The sequence below is a fragment of the Ochlerotatus camptorhynchus genome, unplaced genomic scaffold (genome assembly GCF_037179485.1).
Source record: "Ochlerotatus camptorhynchus isolate MF236.1 unplaced genomic scaffold, CSIRO-AGI_Acam_v1.1 ptg000767l, whole genome shotgun sequence".
In the NCBI taxonomy this organism is placed as follows: domain Eukaryota; kingdom Metazoa; phylum Arthropoda; class Insecta; order Diptera; family Culicidae; genus Ochlerotatus; species Ochlerotatus camptorhynchus.
Window position 1 is genome coordinate 2584387 of NW_027041234.1, and position 25920 is coordinate 2610306.

A 25920-nucleotide genomic window follows, 5' to 3' on the forward strand; every position below is an offset into this window, starting at 1 on the left:
ATTATCATTAACTGTAGGTCATTTTAATTAATTAAGGGCCATTTTCCTGGCTTCTTTTTCCATAATATGCCAGTTAACATTGCGGATGAAATAAAAATGATGGATTTAAACCCAACATGGCTTCCAAAAATCCAAGATGGCAGACTAAAATCCTATATAATGGCCTCTAAACAACGTATATGCATATAAACCCATGCAATATGGGTTTAAACAGAATTGGCTCGATAAGTGGAAGTGGAAAATTGACATCCACCGCCATTTTGGAATCCAAGATGGCAGATCAAAATGGACTTTGATGGAATGGACTCGATGAGTAGAGGTGAAATGGACTCGATGAGTAGAAGTGGGAAATTGACATCCACCGCCATTTTGAAATCCAAGATGGCAGATCAAAATCCAATATGGCGGCCACTGGACAGCAAATATGCATCTAAACCCTTGGAATGTGGGTATCTACGGAATTTGCTCGATAAGTGGAAGTGGAAAATTGACATCCACCGCCATGTTTTAATCCAAGATGGTGGACCAAAATCAAATATGGCAGCCACCGGACAGCGAATATGCATCTAAACCCATGCAATATGTATCTACGGGCATATTCCCTGTCCAGGGGTCGCCATATTGTATTTTGGTCCGCCATATTGAATTTCAAAATGGCGGTGGATGTCGGTTTTTTTACTTTGACTGTTATACCAAGCTATTGATTTTCCGTTTGGTTATTTTGTTACCTCAAAATCAGCCTTAATTTTCTGCTTTGTGATTTTGCAACTCTCAGGTTCAGCTAAGATAAAATCAGTCGTCATTTTCTGTTTGTGATTTTGTTGATTTCAAATTCAGCAGTGACTTTCGGCCATTTTTTTTTATTTTTTCCATCACTGGATCTGACCATGGTAAGCAACGCAGGGCACTTCTCACAAATTTTCGCTTCACTGATTATATCCGTGAAATCCACACGGCAGTGTATGGTGCCCAGCTGGCAGAAGCAAATTCAAGAATAGATCTAACTAACTAGCACTACAATGAATAGTGCATTGTGAATGTGAGTTGATAATACAGATTCGCAAATTGTTTCGAATCGATGTTTTTAGAATTGCTTGTTATTTTACACAGTTGTTTATTATTGTCCAACATGCCATTATACATACATGGCTCCCTAGTTGTGTGCACGACTAACACTTGAAAAGGGATTATGCAAAAAATATACACGTCAACGATTTGTTTGATCGAGATGGTGTCTTCGAAAAAGTTACGGACAAGTAAGGTGCCTTTCAAAAAAAATATACACTGTAGAAATAAATTTATTTTTTACAAAAAAAAAACAAAATTATCAAACAAAATTAAAATAATTCAAATGGCATTTTTTTTTAATTATTTGTTATTACATTTATTATAGTTAAGATAAAGTGTTACCTACTGTTAATGTGAATAACTTGGGTAATCCATAAACAAAAAAGTTCTAAGTTATTCAAAAAATCAGTTTATTCCAAAATACTAACTACAGTTATCGAATAGAGTGTTAATATTAAACGCATTCCATTTACAACAAATAAACTCATATTGCTTAAATTGCCCAGAGTTGTTATTTTCGAGATACTCGTAGGTTAAAATTCACTTATCGCATAATTTGAGCAAATTTTCACCTTTTTGAGATGTTATTCGTGAGTGTCTTGAAAATATTTTAACGAAAAGCCCAATTAATTTCCTTAAACTTTTCAGTGTATAGTTTTATATTCATACGCAAGAGTTAAGATATATTTATTACAGTTAATCACTATGATAGTGCAGTACATATTGAATGCAGGAGTGCGGAGGAGATTGGTGTAGTAACAGATACAAGCGACATGCAACCAGGTACTACAGCAGACAGAATAGTAGGGCGGATTTCGAAAGATAGCCAAGAGCAACCAAGGAGTGCAGTTGACAAAAATAAGCAGCACACAAGCATGCAAATTGGAAATAAGTAAGTGCAGTCGTACCTAGATATACAGCAACGTTATGTTATATCGAGTTACGTTATATCGAAGCAAAAAAAAAATTTTTTAAATCGAAAATTGTTTATTGTAACCCAAAGATGACCCAATTTTTTTCTAGTTATCCAACAGGTTTACAAAACCTCTCTTATATAATTTTCCTCAATTTTATTAGATAAGTTCCCTAAGCTTACAACTGCGGCATCGGTGGTGTAAGGGAAGTAAAGCCGTTGGTTCCCGGTCCATGAGTTGATGGGTCAATAGGGTAGAGGCTGGCTCCCTTGTGTCGGTAGCACTGGTATTCAGTAAGGAAAACAAGATCGATGGAAAACAAATAAAGGAAAAGAAAAGTAAATCAACTTTTTAGTACAACCGCTGCATTGTTTTAATATTAGCGATGAGTTTTCTACCGGGGTCTCATAGCTTAGTCAGTAAACGCACGGTATTACCAAGCCAGAGTCCCGGTTCCCGGTTCGGTCGAGGGAGTCTTTCAGGTTGAAAATTTTCTCGACTTCCCTGGGCTTGCCACACAATATACAAATTCATGCATTGGTAATGCATTGAGGCGAATCTAGGTGCCTAATGAAACGTGCCACACAAGCAAGAAGTGTTAGTTTGTGATGTCCGTGCGAGAGAATATAGATTCATCCCATCCGTTCGCGATTCTGATTAGTACGCGACATATTCATATTTTATTTGTTAAATTTCTTAATTGTTCAATTGTTCAATTTTCACTACTTGTACTTCACATACATCAAAAAACTACAAGGAACACAGCTCTATGGGGTTGTACGCAATGGTGACGTAGCACTATGTGGTCTTATATGAAAAATGTTATTTGTTAACTGCAGAAGGAGCTTTTTAACAAATTTATGGCGGTCCAGAAAAGGACCGTTTTGTCGTGATGATTGAGTAATGCTGAGCTACTATTAGGGTGTTCAACACTGATGAAGCTGACGAGCTGTATGTTGTTTGGAACGAGGTTGACGCACTTGGCATAGATGGCGCACAGCGGCTCACGACGCGCAACTGAATCCGATCAGTAGCGGTGCGGCTTCTTCCTCTTTCTTCGGTGAATCCAGGGCGCTTTTTGCAGGCAATCGGTGATAATTTTTAACGCCATCGCAACAGTTGCACATTCGTGCAATTTTCAATAGTGACCTTTTGTCAATTGATAGTCTTATTCTCATTTGTAGAAAAATTTCCAATCGATTGGCGTTTACGAATTAAAATCCATCATCTCTGGATCAAAATCAAACCACTTTCATGCCGCAACCAACTTTGGTTTTTGTAATTGTGGGGGTCCAATTACAAAAGCCAAAGTTGGTTGTTGTCTTAAAAATACATGGTATGTTGGATTGAAACTTATGGGAACTGATATCCGATTAATGACCTTGAGAAATGTCCAGAAAATACTCTTTAACAAATTTATGGTGGTCCTGAAAACAAACGTTTTGTCGTAATGGTGGAGTAATGCTGAGCTACTATTAGGGTATTCAATACAGATAAAGCTGGCGAGCTGTATGTTGTTTGGAACAAGGGCGATGCACTTGGCATAGATGGCCCACTGTGGCGCATGACGCGCAACTGAATCCGATCAGTAGCGGTGCGGCTCCGTCCTCTTTCTTCGTAGAATCGAGGGCTGAATCGAGAGCATGCAGCTAGCTGCATACGGGCAGGCTTGCTTTAATTATGTACTGGAGAACGCCAAGCGCCGAAAGCACTGCTGCTGCTGATGATGATGATGACCGAACATCACCACTCACCACACGCAGTGATTGAATAAACACCGTTTGGCAAGACCAGAGTGAAATCAATTTTTAAATCTGTGTTAGAGAAAGCGCTTTTCGCAGGCAATCGGTGATAATTTAAATTATTAAAGCAACAATGGCACATTCGTGAAATTTTCAATAGTGACCTATTGACAATTGATAAAGTGTTCATTTTAACAGATTTGTAGATAACTTTCCAATCGATTGGCTTGTTCAGAATTAAAATCCATCCGATATGGACAAAGTTATATCTGTTCAAAATCTTTCATAATTTTGTTACATATTCCATTATTGGTTTTCACAAAGTGTACCCCGATATAGAAATCACAGACAAAATTGCTGGATGTTTTCTCCGTCGAATGAAATATTTCGCAGTATTGATTTATTTCTCCATTTATAAACCTTTCGTTACATGCCTCCCATTTGCCCATTTCCTATTTCGTAAAGTGATCCCCAATATAGTAAAGAAAGACAGCCATACGTCAAAAACATAGTCAATGGAAATAAACCTAATGTTACTACTACTTCTGGTTCATTGGAGGCATTTGCTCACAAATGTTCCGGTCCTTGTTTAACTACCTACGAGCATAGAGGTAACTCAACGACCAGAAGGTCCCGAAGAAACGTGCTCAACTTTTTGGCTCAGCTCTGGTACTATCTTCGATCCCAAGCTAATCGATGCACCCCTCGAAACATAGGAAATTCCACGAACCCCTCATGTTGTCTGTCAAACTTTCATACCGAATCAAAAACACAATAAGAAGACAAACCATCCGTCATTGAGCTGGCTGCTCTCTCTCTCGGATAAAAATGATGTTTATTCAACCCAGCGTTATATGAAAAATTTAATAATACTATGTATAAAATAATTTAAAATAGATTTTTAACGTTAATGATCGATTGTGAGTTGTTATTTTTCAATTTTTAGACCTAAAAAAAAAGTTACGTTATATCGAGGTGGAAGTTACGTTATATCGAGTTACGAGATATCGAGTTACGAGATATCGAGGTTGCTTTATATCGAGGTATGATAACGATTGTGCAAAAGGAGAACAAACTGTTAACAAGGTAATGAAGATAGCTAGTTGGAATGTGAAAGGTTGCAGGGACCAACATCAATGGGATGAAATTGATGAAATATTGCAAGAAAACTATTTTACGATTACCGCATTACAGGTAGTAAATACCTAAGGAGATTTCATTAGTACTCAACATTACAATTGGAAGGTAAGAGACAATCACATTAATAAGAATAGAGGTTTAGCCATAGTTGCTCAAAAGAATGAAGCAATTGAAATATTGCAGGTCAAGGAACCAAGGAAAGGAATAATGTGGATTAAGCTTCCGTCAAGGGGATCAATAATAATAATAATAATAATATTAAAGATTCATGCATCTAATGCCAATCAGAAAGCATTCCTGGCTAGTCTCAGCGAAATTATAGCAAGAGAAAGGATCGAAAGTCAGTAATTATTTTGGGAGATTTTAACGCTCTGAGTTGGCCATAGGCAAAAATGTAGGTCACGGAGAGTTATGCAAATATGTTTTTACTCTTGGTAAAACTTAAAAATGTATCATCAAAGACAGGAAAAGAGATTAACAGAACATGGACAATAGACTGATGCAAAACTTGAAATGTTCGCTTCCAAATTGTGCCCTGATTAGCCTCCCAAAATTTGAACTCATTTAGAAACCATAATTTCGGTTCATATCTATCTCAAAATTCACCAGTTCACTCAACTTTAGAAAATTATAGCTGAGCTTTGTTTTAGTGTCTCAATTTACTAGCTTTAGAGTAAGGTGTATAACGGAATATTGGACTCAATAAAAGACGGATCACAAACAAATGACAGTTGGGTTAGTATTAGAGAAGTGTTCCAATAATATCAGACAGGACAGAGAGGCTACCAAAGTGCAAATTGATTTACTTAAGGATTCAGGAATAAGGAAAAAGTATTGGGAAGAGCTATCAACTTTACCAATTAAAACAGATATTAAAACAGACACACTAGACAAGTGTTATGAAGCACAGGTTTTGGAAATTTCCTCTCCAGTCTTCCTGAAGTGTTCCCACTTCACTCGGACATGGAGCATAAGGCTAGCTTTTTCTAAGGCCTTAAAGTTGTTCAGTTCACTAGACTTGAAGTGAACAAAATAAAAATCATTAGAAATCCCGTTGCGCGAATCGCCACGACGGGATTTCATTTTCATTTTGATTACTTGGAGTGGCACATCTCCAAGTAATTTTGCCAGTTCATCTTTGATCTGATCCAGGGATTCACCACTGGGCAGTCCTTTCATGACAACCTTGAACACACGTTCAGTTTTGGTGTCGTAAGTAAAAAATTTGTGCTGCTTCTCAGTAAGATACTTGAGAAGACATTTAAATCCGTCCACGGCATTCACCCCGACGTCCAATTGGTAGTGAAAACTTAACTTTCACGAAGTTCAAAAGTTCCATGGGAAGAGCATGGAAATCGGAAGTGGTTATCACAATAGGGGGAATCTTTTCCTTCGTGGCAGTAAGCCGGGAAAGTTTACTAGAATTTTTTCTTGGATGATGGATTTCTCATCATCCGTGAGCAAATCAAATTGATTGCTCAAATTAATTTCATCAGAAGGGGGATCAAGAAATTGCCCCTTTCTTTTGCGTTTAGGTGCCATGCCGGCAGTAAATTTTGATTCAATTCGACTTCCAAGCAGATTACTATAAGAATCTGAAGGATCGAAGAGGAATTTTCCAAATCGATATCCAAGAAGGATTACCTCGGGTAGGGTCCAAACAAGGATCGAAGAGGAATAAGAGCTGAACAAGGTAGAAATTTTACAGGTTGAGCACTGAAAAGTGCTGTTCATATATGTTGTAGCTTCAGGTAGTAGTAACATTTCTTTCAGCAAAAAGCAAATAGATCCGCACCGCAAGAGAGCACGATGTGGACTGAGTAACCTCCTCCTCCTCAATCAGGCTAAGGCCTTGTTGTCCTCTGCTGTCCGAAGAAGTCGTCTCCACTCTACTCGATCCATGGCCACAGTTCGCCAGCCTCGTAGTCTGCGAAGGGTCCGCAGGTCACCTTCTACTTGGTCGATCCACCTTGACCGCTGCGCGCCTCTTCTTCTTGTTCCTGTTGGGTCGCTTTCTAGAACCATTCTCACTGGGTCGTCGTGCGGCATTCTTACGACGTGCCCAGCCCACCGTAGTCGCCCAATTTTTTCAATGTGGACGATGGATGGTTCTCCCAGCAGCTGGTGCAATTCGTGGTTCATTCGCCTCCTCCACGTTCCGTCATCCATCTGCACTCCACCGTAGATGGTACGCAACACCTTCCGTTCGAAAACACCAAGGGCGCGTTGGTCCTCCACGAGCATAGTCCAGGTCTCGTGGCCGTAAAGGACCACCGGTCTAATCAGCGTCTTGTAGACAGTCAACTTCGTGCGGCGACGAATTTTATTCGACCGGAGCGTCCTCCGGAGTCCAAAGTAGGCACGATTCCCTGCCATAATGTGTCTTTGAATTTCTCTGCTGGTATAATTTTCGGCGGTCACCAGTGAGCCCAAATACACGAACTCATCGACCACCTCGATTTCGTCACCGTCAATCTGAACTCGGGGTGGGAGGCTAACATTGTCTTCCCTAGAACCTCTTCCTTTCATGTATTTTGTCTTCGATGCTTTGTTGGCAAGTCCAATCCGCCTAGCTTCAGCCTTCAGTCTGATGTACGTTTCCGCCATCATCTCAAAGTTCCGTGCCATAATGTCAATGTCATCGGCGAAACCAAGGAGCTGGAAGGACTTCCTGAATATCGTGCCACTCGTGTCTATCCCAGCTCTTCTGATCACACCTTCTTACGCGATGTTGAACAGCAGACACGAAAGTCCATCACCCTGCCGTAGCCCCCTTCGAGATTCAAAGGGACTCGAGAGTGACCCCGATACTCGAACAACGCACATCACTCGATCCATCGTCGCCTTGACCAATCGCGTCAGTTTATCCGGAAATCCGTACTCGTGCATAATCTGCCATAGCTGATCTCGATCGATTGTGTCGTATGCGGATTTGAAATCGATGGACAAATGATGTGTGGGCACGTTGTATTCGCGGCATTTCTGCAGAACCTGCCGAATCGCGAAAATTTGGTCCGTGGTAGCGCGGGCACCCATGAATCCCGCCTGATATTGCCCCACGAACTCTCTTGCATATGGTGACAGACGGCGGCATAGAATTTGGGAGAGTACCTTGTAGGCGGCGCTCAGCAGTGTGATCGCGCGGTAGTTGCAGCAATCCAACTTGTCGCCCTTTTTGTAGATTGGGCATACGACAACTTCCATCCACTCCTCCGGTAATATCTCCTCCTCCCAAATCTTGGAAATTACCCAGTGCAGCGCTCTAGCCAGTGCTTCACCACCGTATTTCAATAGCTCACTTGGTAGTTGATCTACACCAGTTGCTTTGTTGTTCTTCAGCCGAACGATCTCCTCCTCAACTTCTTGAAGATCAGGGGCCGGTAGCCTGTCGTCTTCTGCGCGTGCTCCAAGGTCTGTTGCCGTGCCACCTTCGTTTTCTGCTGCTTCACCGTTGAGGTGCTCGTCATAGTTCTGCTTCCACCTCTCAATCACCTCACACTCGTTCGTGAGAAGGTTACCGTCCAAGTCCTTGCACATATCGGCTTGCGGCACGTAGCCTTTGCGCGAACTATTTAGCTTCTCGTAGAACTTCCGTGTGTCGTTTACGCGGTACAGATTTTCCATCGCCTCGCGATCTCGATCTTCCTGCTGACGCTTCTTCCTTCGGAAAACCGAGTTTTGTCTGTTCCGCGCTTGTCTGTATCGCTCCACATTGAATCTCGTGTGGTGTTGCAGCATTCTCGCCCGTGTTGCATTCTTCTCCTCTACTAACAGTTTGCATTCGCCGTCAAACCAGTCATTTCTTCGGTCCGGGATTGCAGTACCTAGTGCCGCTGCAGCAGTACTACCTATGGCTGAACGGATGTCCCTCCAGCCATCTTCAAGAGAAGCTGCGCCAAGCTGCTCTTCCGTGGGTAGTGCAACTTCCAGCTGCTGCGCGTAGTCCTGGGCAACTCCGGTGTCCCGTAGTTGCTCAATGTTGGGTCGTGGCGTTCGTCTTCGACGTGTGTTATACACCGTCGAGAGTTTTGAGCGCATGCATACTGCAACTAGGTAGTGGTCCGAATCTATGTTCGCACTGCGGTACGTGTGGACGTTGATAATGTCGGAGAAGAATTTTCTGTCGATTAGAACGTGATCGATTTGGTTTTCTGTGTGTTGGTCAGGTGATCTCCAGGTGGCTTTGTGGATATCCTTGCCTCCATACCCCGGGAGGCTGCAAAGTTCACGCATCGTTGGCCGTTGTCGTTCGATACGGCATGCAGGCTGTTTGGCCCGATTGCCGGTCTATACATTGCCTCCCGTCCTACCTGAGCGTTCATGTCGCCGATGACGATTTTGACGTCCCGTTGCGAACAGCCGTCGTACACCTGCTCCAGCTGCGCATAGAACGCTTCTTTCTCGTCGTCGGGTCTCCCTTCGTGTGGGCAGTGCACGTTGATGATGCTGTAGTTGAAGAAACGGCCCTTAATCCTCAACTTGCACATCCTCGCGTTGATCGGCAGCCAACCAATCACGCGTTGGCGCATCTTACCCAGCACTACAAAGCCGGTTCCCAGCTCGTTGGTGGTGCCACAGCTCTGGTACAAAGCAGCCGCTCGATGCCCGCTTTTCCATACCTTTTGTCCCGTCCAGCGAAGTTCCTGCAGTGCTACGACTTCGAAGTTGCGTGGTTGAAGTTCGTCATAGATTAACCTATCGCAACCCGGGAAGCCGAGCGATTTGCAGTTCCATGTTCCGAGTTTCCAGTCGTAGTCCTTATTTCGTCGCGTAGGTCTGTGCCGATTGTTCCGATCCGTATTTCTTTCTTCGGTATTTGCAACTTTGTTTTTTTTCCAGGGCGGCTTGTTGGGCCTGCCCCAACCCCCTGTCTCGCCGGGGGACTATCGTGCACAGCTCTATTTAGAGTCCCACGCTGGCACTAGGACGGTGATCAGCCGCTCCTAACATGGAGAACAGACGCCGTTTTGAGCCGCACCTCCATGGTGAGCAGACGCTCAGGTTTGGTAAAGCATTTCCTCTATCACCGTACTCTGGTTACCGCGCCAGTGTTCGCGCCGCACCTCTTCACTTTGCTATTGCCGGACTGGCAACATTGCCCAGGCTACGCCAACCAGCTGTGTCCATGTTTCAGCTGGTAGTATTTTGTTATCATATGACTCGAGGAGGCGTGAAGTAGGAACTTGTGAGGATCAGGACTAGGTATTCCGCTCCTTCCAGGTTGTCAACTCACCATTTTGTAGCCCAAGTGGACTGAGTAAGGCGACCTTAATTTTTTAGACTAGCTCTACAGGGGGCTTATCACAGGTTATTTTTAAACTAGTATTTTCAGCCGATCAGAAGCCAACCAAGAGGGTTATTATCCAGTAATATTGCATATTTACAGATGTAATATTTCTTAGTCTCTATGACCTGGCTGACCTGATTTATTAAGTAAATTGCGATAAGTGAATGTAATTGAATGCAAACAATTCGATGATTTTATATTTGCGTTAAATATGTGTAATGAAACTAACATTTTTTATGAATAATATTGTTCACTGTGCTATTAGTAAGTCAACTTAAGAGTGTCATGAAATATTCTGTGGACAATTATGAAAATTTGATTTTTTTTCTAAGAAATCTAGAAACGTAACTAGAGGTGTACCAGTTTTTGGCCCTAGTGGTCGTCAAATTGGCCTTATCTTAAATTTCACATTTTAAAATTCTTTTTAAATTTGTTCCGATATAAGGTTATAACATATACTGAGGAAAATAGACTTAAGAATTTCATAAGACTCGACTTATGAACGACAAATATGAATTTCATAAGCGCGACTTATGAAAGATTTTCGTCTAACATAAGGTAGCTACGCCTTTAGCAATTCAATTTCCTCAAGCGTTCAAAGACGAGTGGTCAACACACGAGCTCCGTAATCTCAACGTCCATGGTTCGGTTCCAGTCTGCTTCGATTTATTATTTTTCGTCATCATTATTTTTCATATGGCAAATCTATGAAATTCATACTGATTTCTTGTAGCTGAAATTCATGAGTGTTTCTACGGTAGTTTGACACGTGAAAATCAACAAAAACAGGCACTTTTCAAAAGAGACTGATTTGTCAAAATTTACAATGGTCAGAAATTACACTGTACCTTTGATGTGTGGCATCAATTCTATCGATTATTTCATATTCAAGACGCCATCTGACGTTAGAATCTAGTCGATAGGTTTGGAAATTGCAGCCAGGGTTCCTTCCATTCATTTTGGCTATTAAAATGTTTTATGAAATTATGGAATAATAAGATATTATTATAATATTTTGTTTTTGTAAGCAACAAGAAAAGATTGTGGAGTTTGTGTTTGACACATAATACCAGCCAATGTTGCTGCATGAGAGTGGCAATAAGCAATTTTGTCATTTATCTCACCCACTCTTCGCTCTTCACTCTTCGCGAAGAGGCGATCAGAAAATCGCTCATTGTGGCTCTGTCAAAGCTAAATGTGCAGGTTTTATGTGTCAAACACAAACTTTAAAATCTTTTCTTGTTCCTTACACATACAAAATACCACCATAATATCTTATTATTCCATAATTTTCTAAGACATTTTTTTAGTCAAAATAAATGGAAGGCACCCTGATTGCAGCTATTGTTGCCTTGTATGTGCGTCAACTTAACGATCTCAAGGAGACACGGGTAGGGGAGGTGCTACTACTGTACTTTTCGAACAATGACAGGGGTTGGTTTGGTAAAGGAGATGATCAACCCGATTCGTACCCTCCTCACAATTGACCTTTTGCTCGCTTTCTACTCTCTTTAAACAATTTTCACAGTGTCGTGCTCCAACGGAACTAGCTCAAATCAATACTTTCATCTCTTCATCTATTGTATAAAAATGACCACTTTAAGCCTGATATTTAACGTTAAGCATCTCCAACTATGTAAATCGTAAACTTCACGCATTAAGTAATACAAACATGTTTAGTTTAAGTACTAACTCTTGTAAAATAATCAAAGTGTGATAGAGAACTTGATGAATGTGATTCTGATGGAACTGCCCAAACCATCAAAATAGGGAGATATAGAACATCTATCACCCAACCGGTGGATGGAAGATTCGCTTACAATTATGTGGGATTCATCATCACAGGATGTAAGTGGAGACCGCATGAACTAAGGATGCGATATACCTAGCTGCGGTCCAATGCAAGAAAATTGGAGACCGAAAAATGTAGAGTGTATTAGTGAGGTAAATTAATTATGTCGAAAAAAAAATAAGAAAAAGGTTGCCGACTGGACTCGAACAACGAACGTTGCGATTATCAGACCTGTGCTTTTTCTACTGCTCTCTCCATGCTTCTGAATAAGGATTGCCTAAAAGCAAACAAGAAGCGCTCATTTCCTCTCACACTCGACTTCGTATGCTTTTTCTGCTGGAGAGATTCGAGGCAAGGGTGTGCGTTGTTCTACCATGTTATACATAAAAATTAAGGCAAATGCTTGCTTGTGTAGGTGAAAGCACAGACAGAACACGAAATAAAAAAGGCAAAAAACCATTACATCGCCTGCAAGGTCAACTTCTAACATTCGCTGCGATGTTCATGAACAGAGGATGATAGGAAATGGAACTAACATTCATTGTAATAGATTTTTGGTTTGCGTGTAGAAAAAAATGTTTACTGATAAATAGAAGGAAATACATATAAAGGAATAAATAATTCAGTCCAAATGAAACAAACAAAATATTGAAAACCATCTGAAGGCTTTGTCATATGGCTAACTTTAAATGAACGAACTCCGAAAAAAATCAGCTGTCGCTTGCTGTTTATTTTTTCATTTGTCGACCAAAAACACATTCAGCCGAACCGAACATTGGCTTTTTGCCATTCGCTTCGAATTTGTACAACTCCCACATGTGCCATCACGGTTGAGAAAATTGCCATTTTATGGCACATGAAGTTAATTACCACAACTGGTTTGTAGGCCGCCGGCCACCATAGTAACAGAGGGCAAATAAAAATGCGAATTACTTCAACCGTATAGGGCCATGTCTCGACATTCTGAGTTCACCGAAACACGAACAGTGAGGCCCGATGCAGATAAAATCCTACCAAATTGGCACTCTTTTGTTTGGTGTTTAATTTTGAATGATGTAACTGTGTGGCTTCTGTATAGCAAAACTTAATGTCGATGATTTTCAGCACGTTAAAGCAGATCTTTCATTTCTATCAAACTTTCTCTATCGCACTCGTGCATGTTGCACTTTTGGGTCAATGGGAAATGGACCACATGGAAGCCGGTTAATTTTCCGAATCACTGTTTTCATTTCCATTCTACCGTACGCCCCACAGCTCGGTCTGCTGCTGTTCAACTTCCAGTTCGCTGGTTGCATAATGTTCCTGTCCGATCGATCGGTTCTGCTGCTGAAGGGAATGAAGTAATTGTTATTGTTCCATCTGTTCCCCTTTCCCGTCCCCAAAGTACCCGCCTTGATGCGCCATTTTCCTCCCTTTCAGCAATTTTCCTAATGGATTCGGAATGGAGCAGCAGTTCAAATCGCTGAATTTGGCCAGCATGGGCAAACAAAACTCCATGGTGGACAAGAAGCTGAGCCGGGTCACCACGGTGGGTAACATCAAAATCCGGCCCATCAGTCCGGTGGAGACGATCCAGAACACCCGGGAAATCGTAGAACACCTGCAAGAGCTGGCCACGAAAATAAACGAATGCTTCGGGAAGCAGGCCATCTTCTCGCTCCTGTCGGCGTTCATCTGCGTCACCGTGCAGCTGTACTACATGCTCAATCACATCAAGTCGGGATTCACCCAGAGCCGCTCGGAGATTTATGCCCTGGCCGCGTGCAGCATGCTGTTCCTGCACGGGGTAGAGTTTTGGTCGCTTTTCACCAGCGGCGAAAACGTCCGGCTCAAGTGGAAGAATGTGATCAACTATGTGTTCTTCATGAAGTCCAAATCGAACGAGGAGGAGTTCCGCAGCAGGGTCAGTCGGTCGCTGCAGGGATTGATTGCACAGTTGAAGGCATTTGATTTGTGTGTGTTTTTTTTTTTTTTTTGTAGGCTGATGATTTGATTTCCTTTATGAGTAGCAACCCACTGGAATTCAATGCGTACGGACTGTTTCCGATTGACTTGTCCGTTATCTCCGGGGTAAGTGAGACTTGGGGGAAGCTTTGCAGTGATTTATGAAAAGATTGATTTTTTTTTCTAGATTGCTTCATCGATTACGACCTACTTGATTGTGCTGATTCAGTTCAAGATTTCCGAGGATCAAGCAAACGGCGATGACGCCAACATCAATTTGAGCGAATCGGACAAGATGCAGTACTCAGCATCCTAAAGATGTGTGATGGCACGCTGGAACAATGTCTATCTAGTGATAAGGAAATTCGGCATTTAATGCTGTCTTATAAAAATTGGAAAGTGATACAGTATTTATTTGTGAACAGTTACAACATATGTCTTGATTATGGCAATGGACCTGTGGTGTCCAAAGATTATGAATATTTTAGTCTATTGGACCTTAAGTGTTTGATGCCAATTAAATTGTCGTCAAATATGGCAGATTGTAAGTCACACAAAAAAAAAACAAATACCTATATTACACAAGGGTCATTGCATTGAAATACTGTAAACATTAGCATGAGATTTTACTTCAGGACGTTAATTCGATTGTCCTGAGCAATCTAAAATGTAAATGCAGCCAAAAAATCTATTGAATGTGTTAATCTTAAATGTTTGTTTTTAGGCATGTAGATATCATTGAAAGATATTCAATATGCAATCTACTTAGCAGTCATTTAAATAAAAATATTGATTCCTTATAATTTATACACTCAATTATAATTTAACGCATTTTTTGGATTGTGTTCAGCATTTTTAATATCACCATATTTTTTTATTATGATTTTGCGATTATTTGAAATGAATTGTATCAAATTTGAATCACACGATCAAAAATAGAGGCAAAAAAAGTCATGTAAAAACAGAATCGGGTGCACCGTTTAAATTCTTATGTTAGCAATCAAATACGAAAATCTAGGAGCTATTATTTTTCGTAAGCATACCATAGATTCTAATAAAGATTAGTTTATGAACTGATAAAACCGTTGACTGCTGTTCTTATTCAGTATCGATGATAACCTAAATTGATAAGCAAAAATCAAAAATCAACCGCGTGATTTCGCAAAGGATCCAGAAAGCTACTCTGTTGCCTGACTTACAGGGTGCGTGACGAATTTTTGCAGTAAATTTCAAATAGTAATTTCTAATGCTTGTGCATCATGATTTAGATATATTTGGCAGCACTGGATAGCTTATACTGTTAGGTGTAAGATTTAAACAAACAATGTTGAGTAAACGTAAATATGTCGAAACAAGAGAGCAATCTGTCAGCCGTTGTCGCTTTGTTGCGCGCCGGAGTATGCATGAAAGAAATAATTCGGTCGGTAAATGTGTCTGAAAGAACAGTGTATAATATTAAAAAAGGCTTGGGAAAGTGATAAGACGGAGCACCTGCTCATACTGCTCATAAAGCACAGAAATGGCTTACGGAAAATATTTCGTAAATTTGGGAGGAAGAAATTTGGCCCCCAAACAGTCCCGATATCAATCCGTTGAATTATTTTGTATAGGGCGTCGTCCAACGGGATACCAATAGAACCCCTCACACCACACTTAAGTCGCTTAAAGCTAAAATCAAGGCAGTGATGACATCTATGGATCGAAACATTTTAAAACGTGCATACTGCAGTTTCCGGAAGCGTCTAACTACAGTCGTCGAAAGGGAAGGCAATTTTTTTGAATAAATTTACTTACAACTTCCATTTGTTGCGAAAGAAAATAAATCGCACAAAATTCATTGCTAGAATAACTTACTGGTGTATTTTTTCTCAAATATGCCATTTACTGCAAAAATTCGTCACGCACCCTTTATAATGAATATACGTTGCATACGAGTACTCCGTATACAACGTATAGTTCGTCTAATTTTACATTGCAAATGCCATGCAAAATTAGACGAGTCATCCCAAGTATCAATTTGGGTTTTATGAGGGTTCTGAAGACCATGACTTGTAGAACACTTTAAAACCACGGTAAAACTTGAAATGTTACTTGGGATACGTTGGTTTTCGTATACAACGTATATTCGTTATAAGTCAGGTAACACAGTAGTAGTGAAATCACGTTTTATACCCATTGAGTATTGATTGATTTAATACATGTCAAATTATTAAGCCTAAAGTCCACTTCATCTTTAATTATTTGGCAAAAGTGTGACTGTGGCTTTTTTCTACACTACATGTCGTGAGTTTTTCCAGACTTTTCAGGACGTCATCAGAAAATTTCCATGCTGTTTTAGAAAAGTAATTGCGGGAAGAGTAAAAGTCCTTTAAAAATATGATATTTTACTTAAGCTTCTTTAGGTGATAACATTTTGTAACGAATAAGGTATTAACGGTGCTTATTCCGTTTGGAAGGATCGAGATAACTGTCAACATACTGTCAACATATAGAACATCGAGATGTGGAGAGATGTCTCTAATTAATTAATTCAAAATCGATTGAAACGCACTTTCTTATTGGTCTTTAAATACCCTCATTGTGACTTTAATTTATGTGTATTTCAAAACTTCAAAAGTGGCTTTACGTCATAATTTTGAAGAAATAAAAAATAAATATTCATAAATCTGTATAAATACAGAATAACCCAAAATTTAGTATGGTTCAATATATTGCAGTGCACAGTGGTCCAGAATGCAGATTTAGGTGGAATAATATGTTTTGAGCAAGAAATTGAAACTTTAGACTAAAAGTCTCTTCTACAAAGTTGTTCCTTATAGTTGGGCCCTCATTTTTGTGACAATGAGCTCTAGGGTGGTTCCTATTATCACTAAAATCAAAAATCTAACTTTTTTGTTTGAATAAATTAAGGTATACATTCATCGGCAAAGTTATAGCTGAGCTAATTTCAAGCACCTTGAAACGAGTTAGGGTGGCTCTTAAAAAAACAATTGTTTTGCTCTAGTTTTCTTATTTCGAATTTCTCAGCAAAGGTGTCTTAAAATAACTTTTAGATCTTAAGAACGCACAAATTTTTGCTGCACAAAGCTTGTCAATATCTTTCGCCGATCAAGAGTTATTGACGTTTTTATACTAAAAGTATGCTTTTTTTCAAATGTTAATATCTCTGGTTGGGACAAACAAAAAAAAGTGTTTTACGGCATTTGAAAGAGCGTATGTTATTCTCAATAATTTGAAAAAATGGGGGTATGTTATTTTTAAAACTCTTGAATTTATTCATATTTTTTACTATATTTGGGTATATCTTTTTTATTAGAAGAAATACAGACAACAAATATTGCTATAAAACATTCGTCTTAAAGAGTTTTAAAAGTCTATAGAAGATGAATTTCATGGTACCACTGGTGTTTGCAAATGTCAGGGTGGTCCTCAAATTAGGGAATTTTTAAAACTAGCTTTTTTGTTTTACAAAATAAAAACATGTGTTGCTTGAAAAAGATTTAGCTAAGATATTAACATTTGAAAAGTTCATATGTTTAGTGTAAATACGTCAATAACTCTTGATCGCCGAAAGATATTGACAAGCTTTGTGCAACAAAAATTTGCGCCTTTTTAAGATCTAAATGTTATTTCAAGACACCTTTGATGAGAAATTCGAAATAAGAAAACTAGAGCAAAACAACTGTTTTTTTTAGAGCCACCCTAACTCAATTCAACAAAAAAGCTTTAAATCAGCCAATTTAAGAGATACAAAAAAAATATTTCCAACAAAGTTGCGTGAAATTAGCTTAGCTATAATTATAACTGTAATAAAATGTAGTACTTACTTACTTAAGGGTCCTGTGCACCAATAGCGGTGCAAAGGACCAACGTGAAAGACTTCCATCCTGGACGGCTGTTCGCTTTTGCCTTGACCTGGGCCCAGGTCAGATTCCTATCGACTTGCTTATTTTCCTTATTGAGGCTCCGCCACCATGAGCCCCTGGGTCTGCCTCTGCTGCGATGTCCTGCCGGATTCCAATCCAGCGCTTGCTTGCAGATTTCGTTTCCGCCCCGTCGAAGTGTGTGGCCGACCCACCTCCACTTTCACTCTCGAATTTCTGTTGCTATCGGCTTCTGATGACATCGACGATGGAGCTCGGGATTCGAGATCCAGTTGTGAGGCCACCAGGCACGAATTATATACCGCAAGCATCGGTTGATGAAGACCTGAAGCTTTTGAGTGTTCTCCGCTGATACACACCACGTCTCGCTGGCGTATAACAACACAGATTTCACGTTCGAGTTGAAAATTCGGATTTTGTTGCGTTGACTTATCTGGTTGGATCTCCATACGTTTCGTAAACTCGCAAAGGCAGCCCTAGCCTTCTTGATTCGTGCACCTATGTCACTCTTGGTCCCGCCGTCCGACGCTATTTGGCTGCCAAGATATTGGAAAATTTCGACCTTCTCCACTGCTTGCCCCGCTACCGTAAAGTTGGAAGGGTTGCCCGTGTTGATATCCAACGATTTGGTCTTGTTGACGTTGATGGTGAGACCCGCCGCAGAGGAGCATTCGGCTAGGTCATTGAGCTTACTCTGCATATCAGAGCGCCGTTGTGCTAGTAGAGCAACATCATCAGCCAAATCGAAGTCGTTGAGATGCTCCATGGTGATAGGGTGCCAAAGCAACCCACGGTTCGGTACACGGTCAATTGCACCTACCATGATCTCGTCGATTACGATGAGAAACAGTAGCGGTGATAGTATACATCCTTGTCTCACACCAGCGACTACCCGGATAGGGTCGGACAAGGCTCCGTTATGCAGAACTCTGCACGTGAAAGCCTCATACTGCGCTTCGATGAGGTTGACGATTTTATCCGGGACTCCCTTGCGTCTCAGGACGCCCCACAGATTCTGGTGATTGAGACGGTCGAAAGCTTTTTCGTAGTCAATGAATACCAAATTAAGAGACTCTTGAAATTCATTGACCTGCTCCAGGATGATTCGGAGCTTGACAATATGGTCCATACAAGATCTTCCGGCACGAAGAATGTATACCTTAATTTATTCAAACAAAAAAATTAGGCCTAACTATAAGGAACAACTTTGCACAACAGACTTTTAGTCTAAAGTTTCAATTTCAGGCTCAAAACATATCATTCCACCTAAATCTGCATTCTGGACCACTGTTCAGTGGTTTGACAAACTAAACTCTCAGAGTACCTAGGGTGAAAACTGTGACACGTCTGTCCTGTTGCCGAGAAGCGAGCTTGCTCACAACATCAGCACGCTGCAGCTCTAAAAGTTAACAGACCAGCGTTGTTTATGAATTCTTTAAAATTTATTTGATTTTAAATCTTACTTGTGCTTAAATAAGACCCTAGGGTAAATCGGAAAGAATTTTAATTTTGAAAAAAATTCGGAAAATTTAAACGAATTTTCAAATAAATTGATAAATGCATGACAACTTCGATCACGATGCCTCCGGTAAAATGTGTAACAGCAAATTGGCAATGTTTGAAAAATCATTCCACAGCAATGTATCAATAGATTTAAATCTTTTGATTCAAAAAAAAAAATAAAATATGGAGTTTCAAATGGAAATTCATCAAAAAATGGCAGAGCTATGACTTTTCAAACATCGCAAGTTTGCCGTTACACATTCTACTGGAGGCATCGTGTTCGGAGTGTGAATGTCTTTCCTCGTAGGGTCCTTCTTCACATCACACTTAGTAATATTAAGAACATATAATTCAAGACTAAAGAGGTTTATAGATCTGTCAACAATAACAAGTTTCAGATACGTGCATTCGCAAAAACCTTAATATTTTGGCTTGCAAAAAACGGACGGAATAAATACGTGCATCATGTATTGATTTCTCAAAATACTTAATATTTAATAATATTTAATATTTAATATTTCTGGTATTTGAAAAACAATAGAAGTAGAAGTGAGTTTTCTCAGATCAAACTTTTAGTGAGCATGAAACGGTTTCAAATCGGGTCCTGATTAGCCTCCCAAAATTTAAACTCATTTGGTAAGTAACTGACTTGGCACAAACTATTCGAAGTTTGCATTGAAATTACTATTGGAAAACCAAACTTTTTGTTCATTGTCTTCTTCCCATTTTCTATATTGCTTTTTCAAAAATTTCTATGACTATTCTTACGGGAAATTTTCTAAGCTACAACTTTGCTCAAAATTGTTTTTCAGCCAAATGTCAAATTAAATTGTTATTAATTGTTTAAGAGATTGATAATCTTATGGCATGATCAATTAGCTGTTCTGTGGGCAACACTGTATTCTGCATTGTGACAGTGTGCAGAGCACGCTGCACAATGTGCAGTGTGCAGAGCGAAAATTTCAAATTTTGCATCAGTCTATTGACCACCCGAGGATGGAACTCCGTTATAGCCAGATCAGCTTTATTTACACAGAGAACCAATAGACGTTGCTTGGGACTAGCAATCACCCTCAATGTGTAAATACTGGTGATCTAAAACTAGACATTACCAGCAATGACCACGCTGATAGCCGAGAACACCTCTGCACTTCCAGGAGAAATCACTGAGATGTTGGATAGAAGGGTTAGGATTACAGCAGGATTTGTTTTGATAAACGATATGCTGAATTGATGTCCTAACGATTCAATAATGCAATGGAGCTTGGATTTGAACCCATGGTATTCAGCTTAGTAAGCAAAATCGGTCACCACTAGTTGCGGATTGGTCACCACAGAGTTGCGGATTGGTCGCGGCGAAACGACCTTCACGTGAATCCAGCAAAGAGTAAGGTGATGTTCATCACAAGCCGGCGTCGCAGAGCCAGCGGCTTTGTTCCACCCGTACCGGGAATTGTGATGGACGGTCAGAGCATCGGATGGTCGGAAAGTGCGAGCAACCTAGGGTTCATCTTCCAAAGTGATGTGCAGTGGGATGGCCTGATAACGCGACAGTGTGGAAAGATCTATGCTTGTCTTCGCTCGCTATACTGCTGTACCTCCACCGCGCCGACTGAGACCAGATTGAAACTCGTCAAATCTTTGATTCTACCACATTTCTTGTTCGGCGATGTTCTACATATCCGTCCTAGTGCAAGCTGCTTCGACCGATTACGTGTGGCGCTAAACTGCTGTGTGAGATAGGTCTATGGATTGAGCCACTACGACCATGTAAGTCACCTGCAACAGAACCTTATTGGATGTTCGTTACAAAACTTCTACAAAACTTCTACAGACTCATCCTAGCTCGAGGTCGTCGCTTGAAGAACCTAGTAATACCAGCTAACAACACCGCAGGCTACGCCAGTTGACTGTTCGTTCGAGGTGTGGTAAACTACAACTCGTTCCCACCCGCAGCAAAGCGCTCTTCGTCGGAAGCAATTTTCAAGAGTGGCTGCATCAATTTTTGGTCCCAAACGAATTAGAGAGTTTTATAAATTGAATAGGCTAGGTAGTAATGATTAATTTAGGTAGTAATATTTTTGATACTTGTATCCATTGCTAAACCGGAGGTAGTAATTTGAAAAAATATGTATCTTACGCTGCTGGACAATAAACAAACAAACAGTAACCGCCAGGTGATCTGCCTCAATGTTACCACGAACCACACAGTGTCTAGGGATCCATACGATGGTGGTGCCATTTGGCACGTTCATCTGAATACCCTGAATCCATGCCCAAGCAACACCATTTGTTTCTCAGCGAGTATCAACAACCTTACTGTGACTAAATGAAGACAACGCTTCGCATATAAAACTTCATTGTACCTTAAAAAGCGCAGAAGGTGGAGTCTCTTTGCAACTTATGTTTGTTGCAAAAGGTGTTGCAAATAAGTTTCATGTAACATAATATTTTAATGACACAAGTTGCAAATGCGGTTTTGACTGACTTAACTGTAATGTTTAACTGACATCGTTAAAACAGTACAGTGATGTTTTTGGAAACATATGAACGATACTTTAGTTAACCATATATATGTTTTGGATTTTTTAGTGTGGCTATGCGGAAAAAAAATACTGATGTTTTTATTTGGACTGAAAAATCGTAGATAATCGTAGAAAAAAGTAATTAGAATATACATATGAAATTGATGACTTCAAAGAATTGATGTCTATCCCGTTTTTTTTTCAAACGCTTCATTTTACTTCGAATAAATATACGCGCCTTCTGAAAATTAACAAATTGATGACACAAAACTGTAGTGTTAAAATAAAAAAGTAATATTCGCAAAATCAATTTAAGTCATACTATTAGAAAAAATTACAATACAATAATATTTCTCTCTAGATGTGGGTGTGTTTGTGATTAATTTTTGATTAAAATTCGATTCCGATCGGTTAGACTTTAGCATGAAGATGCGTTCTTGAAACTCAAAATTATGGTCAAAACAAATTTAATCATCAATGGGATGGTCAGTGCTCACTCTACATAATGTGCCCAGGTGCTTTTTCGGCGCTCTTATGTGAGGTTCTCACTGTTGTAAGACGATCACCGAAAAGATCTTCTGACAGGCTGGTAGAAGCCGCACCGTCGTTATATCAGTGGGTGCCCAAAAAACACCTACCAGCACCCTATTTCATTAATAGTCCAACCCTAAGCCACAAACCTAAATTCTAATCAACACATCAAATTTAAAATAAATACTTTCCAAGCAATAGCTAAGGGCTAAAGTGCTTGTGTAGCTTTTTTAAACCAATTCAGCTTTTTTTTTATTCAGTACCAATATTTCATTTTAATTTTCATTTTGAGCTGATTGAAAGCATATTGAACGCAAAACTGCTGAAAAACCAGGGAAGTTGCATCTTTCAATCTACTAATAACAATAGGGAGCATAACCGTAAACCTACGCTTGGGCCTAGCTTTGAATGATTCGTTTTCACTTTTTTTATGCTTCCTACGAAAAGATTTTGGCGTACCAGTCCCTTGTGAAAATCTAATTTGAAGAAGTATTTTATGGACCTAGGGTGGGTGAGCCAGTACACCTAACCTATAGATATATTTTATTCAAAAATAAAATTAATTTCATATTTTTTTCATAAAATAAAATCTGTCAAACAATAAAGCAATAAGCAAAAAATGTAACTCAACGCAATCAATCACTAAAACATTCGAGCCCCCAACATCTGTTATATGCTAAAACTTTCATTATTACGTATTTTTCAAGCAGTGTTTTTTTTTATCGCAAACGCAAAGTTTTGATGCGCATTGTAGAATTTAAAAAAAAAGGTTATTTTTTTTTTGACGTAGGAGTTTGAAAAGTAAACTGAAGTTTACCGGTCTGCATTATTTGTTTCGGTGCGCTTTTATTTTTCTAAAAAGAGGCCATCCACAAATTATGTAAGGTTTTTTGAACGATAATGAAATCCGTTCCCTCCCTTATTACACTCTGTAAATTTTTCAGTTAACAACCTTTCCTCCGAAAATTTTCATCAGATTTTAAATTTTTCGGAAATTCGTTAAATATTCAGTTGGGTAAATTTTCACATCGATTGGCTCATTTAATGTATTTAATGTAATTTTCCCCCTACTCAATTGTATGTATGAAAATGTCAACAAACCTCTCTCATTTGTAAGAAGCTGTAAGAAATGTTGAGACTCCCGCTCTCTCCCTGTCCGTTCCATAATTTATGGATCACCCCAAAAGTTGGAAAAGATATATAAAACAAGAAAATCAAGTTTTTCTTAGATTACTTATGAAATAACATGTCGATGTTTTGAGTTCATCTTTGTGCGATGATATAAAATTACAGGAATTAACACGTAATTATATCTGAAAAAGAAAAAAAATGCAAAGTAGATGTCTATGGTGCAACTTAAGTGGCCGCCAAAAACGCCATGAGAAAACTTGAAGCGGTTACGGATTCCGAAGGACTCGTATGACTGCCAGAAATATGAAACAACAATTCTATTCCAAATAAAGATACCAGCTGTCTGCTGTGTAGCATCAACTTCCGGTTAGTACACAAATGCATGATTTTTGACCCTTTGATCGATCATAATATTACAGGTGCACACACTATCCAATAATAAGTGCAACTTCAAACCTCCAGGATTCAAATTTCTCGTTTATACCGCTCTGGCTGACCGAATATATTAGCTTTACATAGAATAAATTTATTATTTTTGATCAGGCTGAGTGACACCAGCTGTGGAAGTGTAAATCCATCGATTACACAAACCGTAAGATTTCAAGCTATCACTCCCTCATCTTGAAAAAATACCTTTTGTGTTTATAAGGCAAATCCTTGAATCGAAATTCCAATAAAGTACAAATCAAAGCCTTCCCTTGAACAACATTATACCATAAGCAAATAGAGTCGACTTCTTTGAGTTCTTTAATATCCTGCACCTATAACAAATCAAAACGCTCTCACATAATCATTGTCTAGTGCATAATTCTTAATTGATTTATTATTTCAATGTTTGGAAAATTTATGTTCATAACATAAATTTGGCCGGTAGTGTACGTTTCATCCAGATATAATCCAACTCACTGAACTGTTGCAAAAAATGTTAAATAGTACGTTACAACAATGCCAATTTGCCAATTTTAGTGTAACATGCTTGCTCCTCCCATTTTATGCATGATTTGAGAAGTCGTCCAAGCAGTATATTGAAACAGTTGAGTTCCATTATTGAGACCTAAAGTAAATCAAGCAACGAACTTGAAACAGTTTCATATCACGATGTATTTATTGTACCATTTAAGGGATATATGGGCAACGTAAATAAAAAAAATCAAAAATTGAAGATGTTTTCTGTGTTGCTTGGGTGGGTGCTTTGTGGTATCGGATTGAATAGCTTCGACCACGCTGGCTGAATCCGTGAATATGACTATTGGTTTATCAGAGGGAGTGGTGGTGGCAATAAATTCTTTAGCTGCCTCGGCAGAAAATATCAAGTATTGTTTAGGTTGTTGAAAACATTCCAACATTTGTAGGCGGGTAGCCCCGATGCTGACACCCCTACGGGAAACTGAGCCATTGGAGTATCTGATGGTGTAGTCGTGATACTTGTCGCGCTGGAATTGGGTAACCGAGTTCGTCTTCTTCTTCTTTCCTTTATTTAACGTCGGTCTCTGTTCCGCAATCTAGTGCCAATCACCGACGGACATCGATTGCCATCCATTGACGACAATTGAATGTGCAGGAAGGCAGCTTCCACACCTGCATAGGTTATTGTACCCATTCAACACAACATGGGCCGGGACCAACGGCTTTACTTCCCTTCCGAAGGAAGACGTGACCAGAGATTTTTATGCCTCAGAAAAATCCCACCGAGCTCGGCTGGGATTGAACCCAGACCCATTGGGGTGTTAGAAAGCAGTCACGCTTACCACTACACCACCGGCGCCGGCTGGGTTACCGAGTTGGTTACCGCTTGTGGCTTTGAAACTGTTTTTGATAGTTGGATTAATTATGGGCTTAGGTAGGCTTCAACTAAAGGCTCCAACCCATAGATAGATTCAAATATGCACTTGTACACTAACGCGACATAGTAAATGAGCTCTCAACTAATTATCGCATTATGGAGATGAAATAGCCAATAAATTAAAAAAAAAATCTGCCCATCGTCCGAAAGGTCTTGGTCACCTGAACAACTTTTCTGAATTCAAACACATTCTATATGTCCAGGATCACGAGATATTCCAAATTGGAACCAATTAAGCCGTGGATTCCTTATATGCGCTTCCCCCGCACAAATGCAAGCAGGCAAAAACTGCATACAGTAACCCCTCCATACATGCGGTGGGTGGTACCGTTCGGCTTTCCTTCAACCAATCGAGCTGATTTTCCGTGGATAACTAGTTTATGGTTGACACTGCATATGAATTTTAACCTCAAGAAATCGATATGATTTTTATTGATTTGCCTTTTGAAAACTGATGTTGGCATCGAATCAGACTGAAACCGAATCATGGGCGTTTCCATTACGTGGCCTGTGCGTTAATCACTCGTCTTTCAAAGTTTGGAAAATGAAATGTTTAAAGGTGTATAAGTGCTACCTCCAAGTCACGCTTATAAAATTCATGTGCGTCGACTTTTGA

The 25920-nt window shown here is 39.7% G+C and overlaps 1 protein-coding gene and 1 long non-coding RNA gene across 2 annotated transcripts in view; one reads left to right on the forward strand and one right to left on the reverse strand.

Moving 5' to 3' along the window:
- The window catches only part of LOC135714944 (gustatory and pheromone receptor 32a-like), a 37556-nt gene extending 23353 nt beyond the window's left edge, over positions 1-14203 (forward strand). The window contains exons 4-7 of the mRNA XM_065238352.1: positions 13198-13283; positions 13363-13846; positions 13924-14013; positions 14075-14203. Coding sequence (XP_065094424.1) covers positions 13198-13283; positions 13363-13846; positions 13924-14013; positions 14075-14203 — 789 coding nt within the window. The remainder of the gene's footprint in view (positions 1-13197; positions 13284-13362; positions 13847-13923; positions 14014-14074) is intronic.
- LOC135714949 (uncharacterized) overlaps positions 1-25920 on the reverse strand; it is a 344260-nt gene that overhangs the window by 133263 nt on the left and 185077 nt on the right. The window lies entirely within an intron of this gene.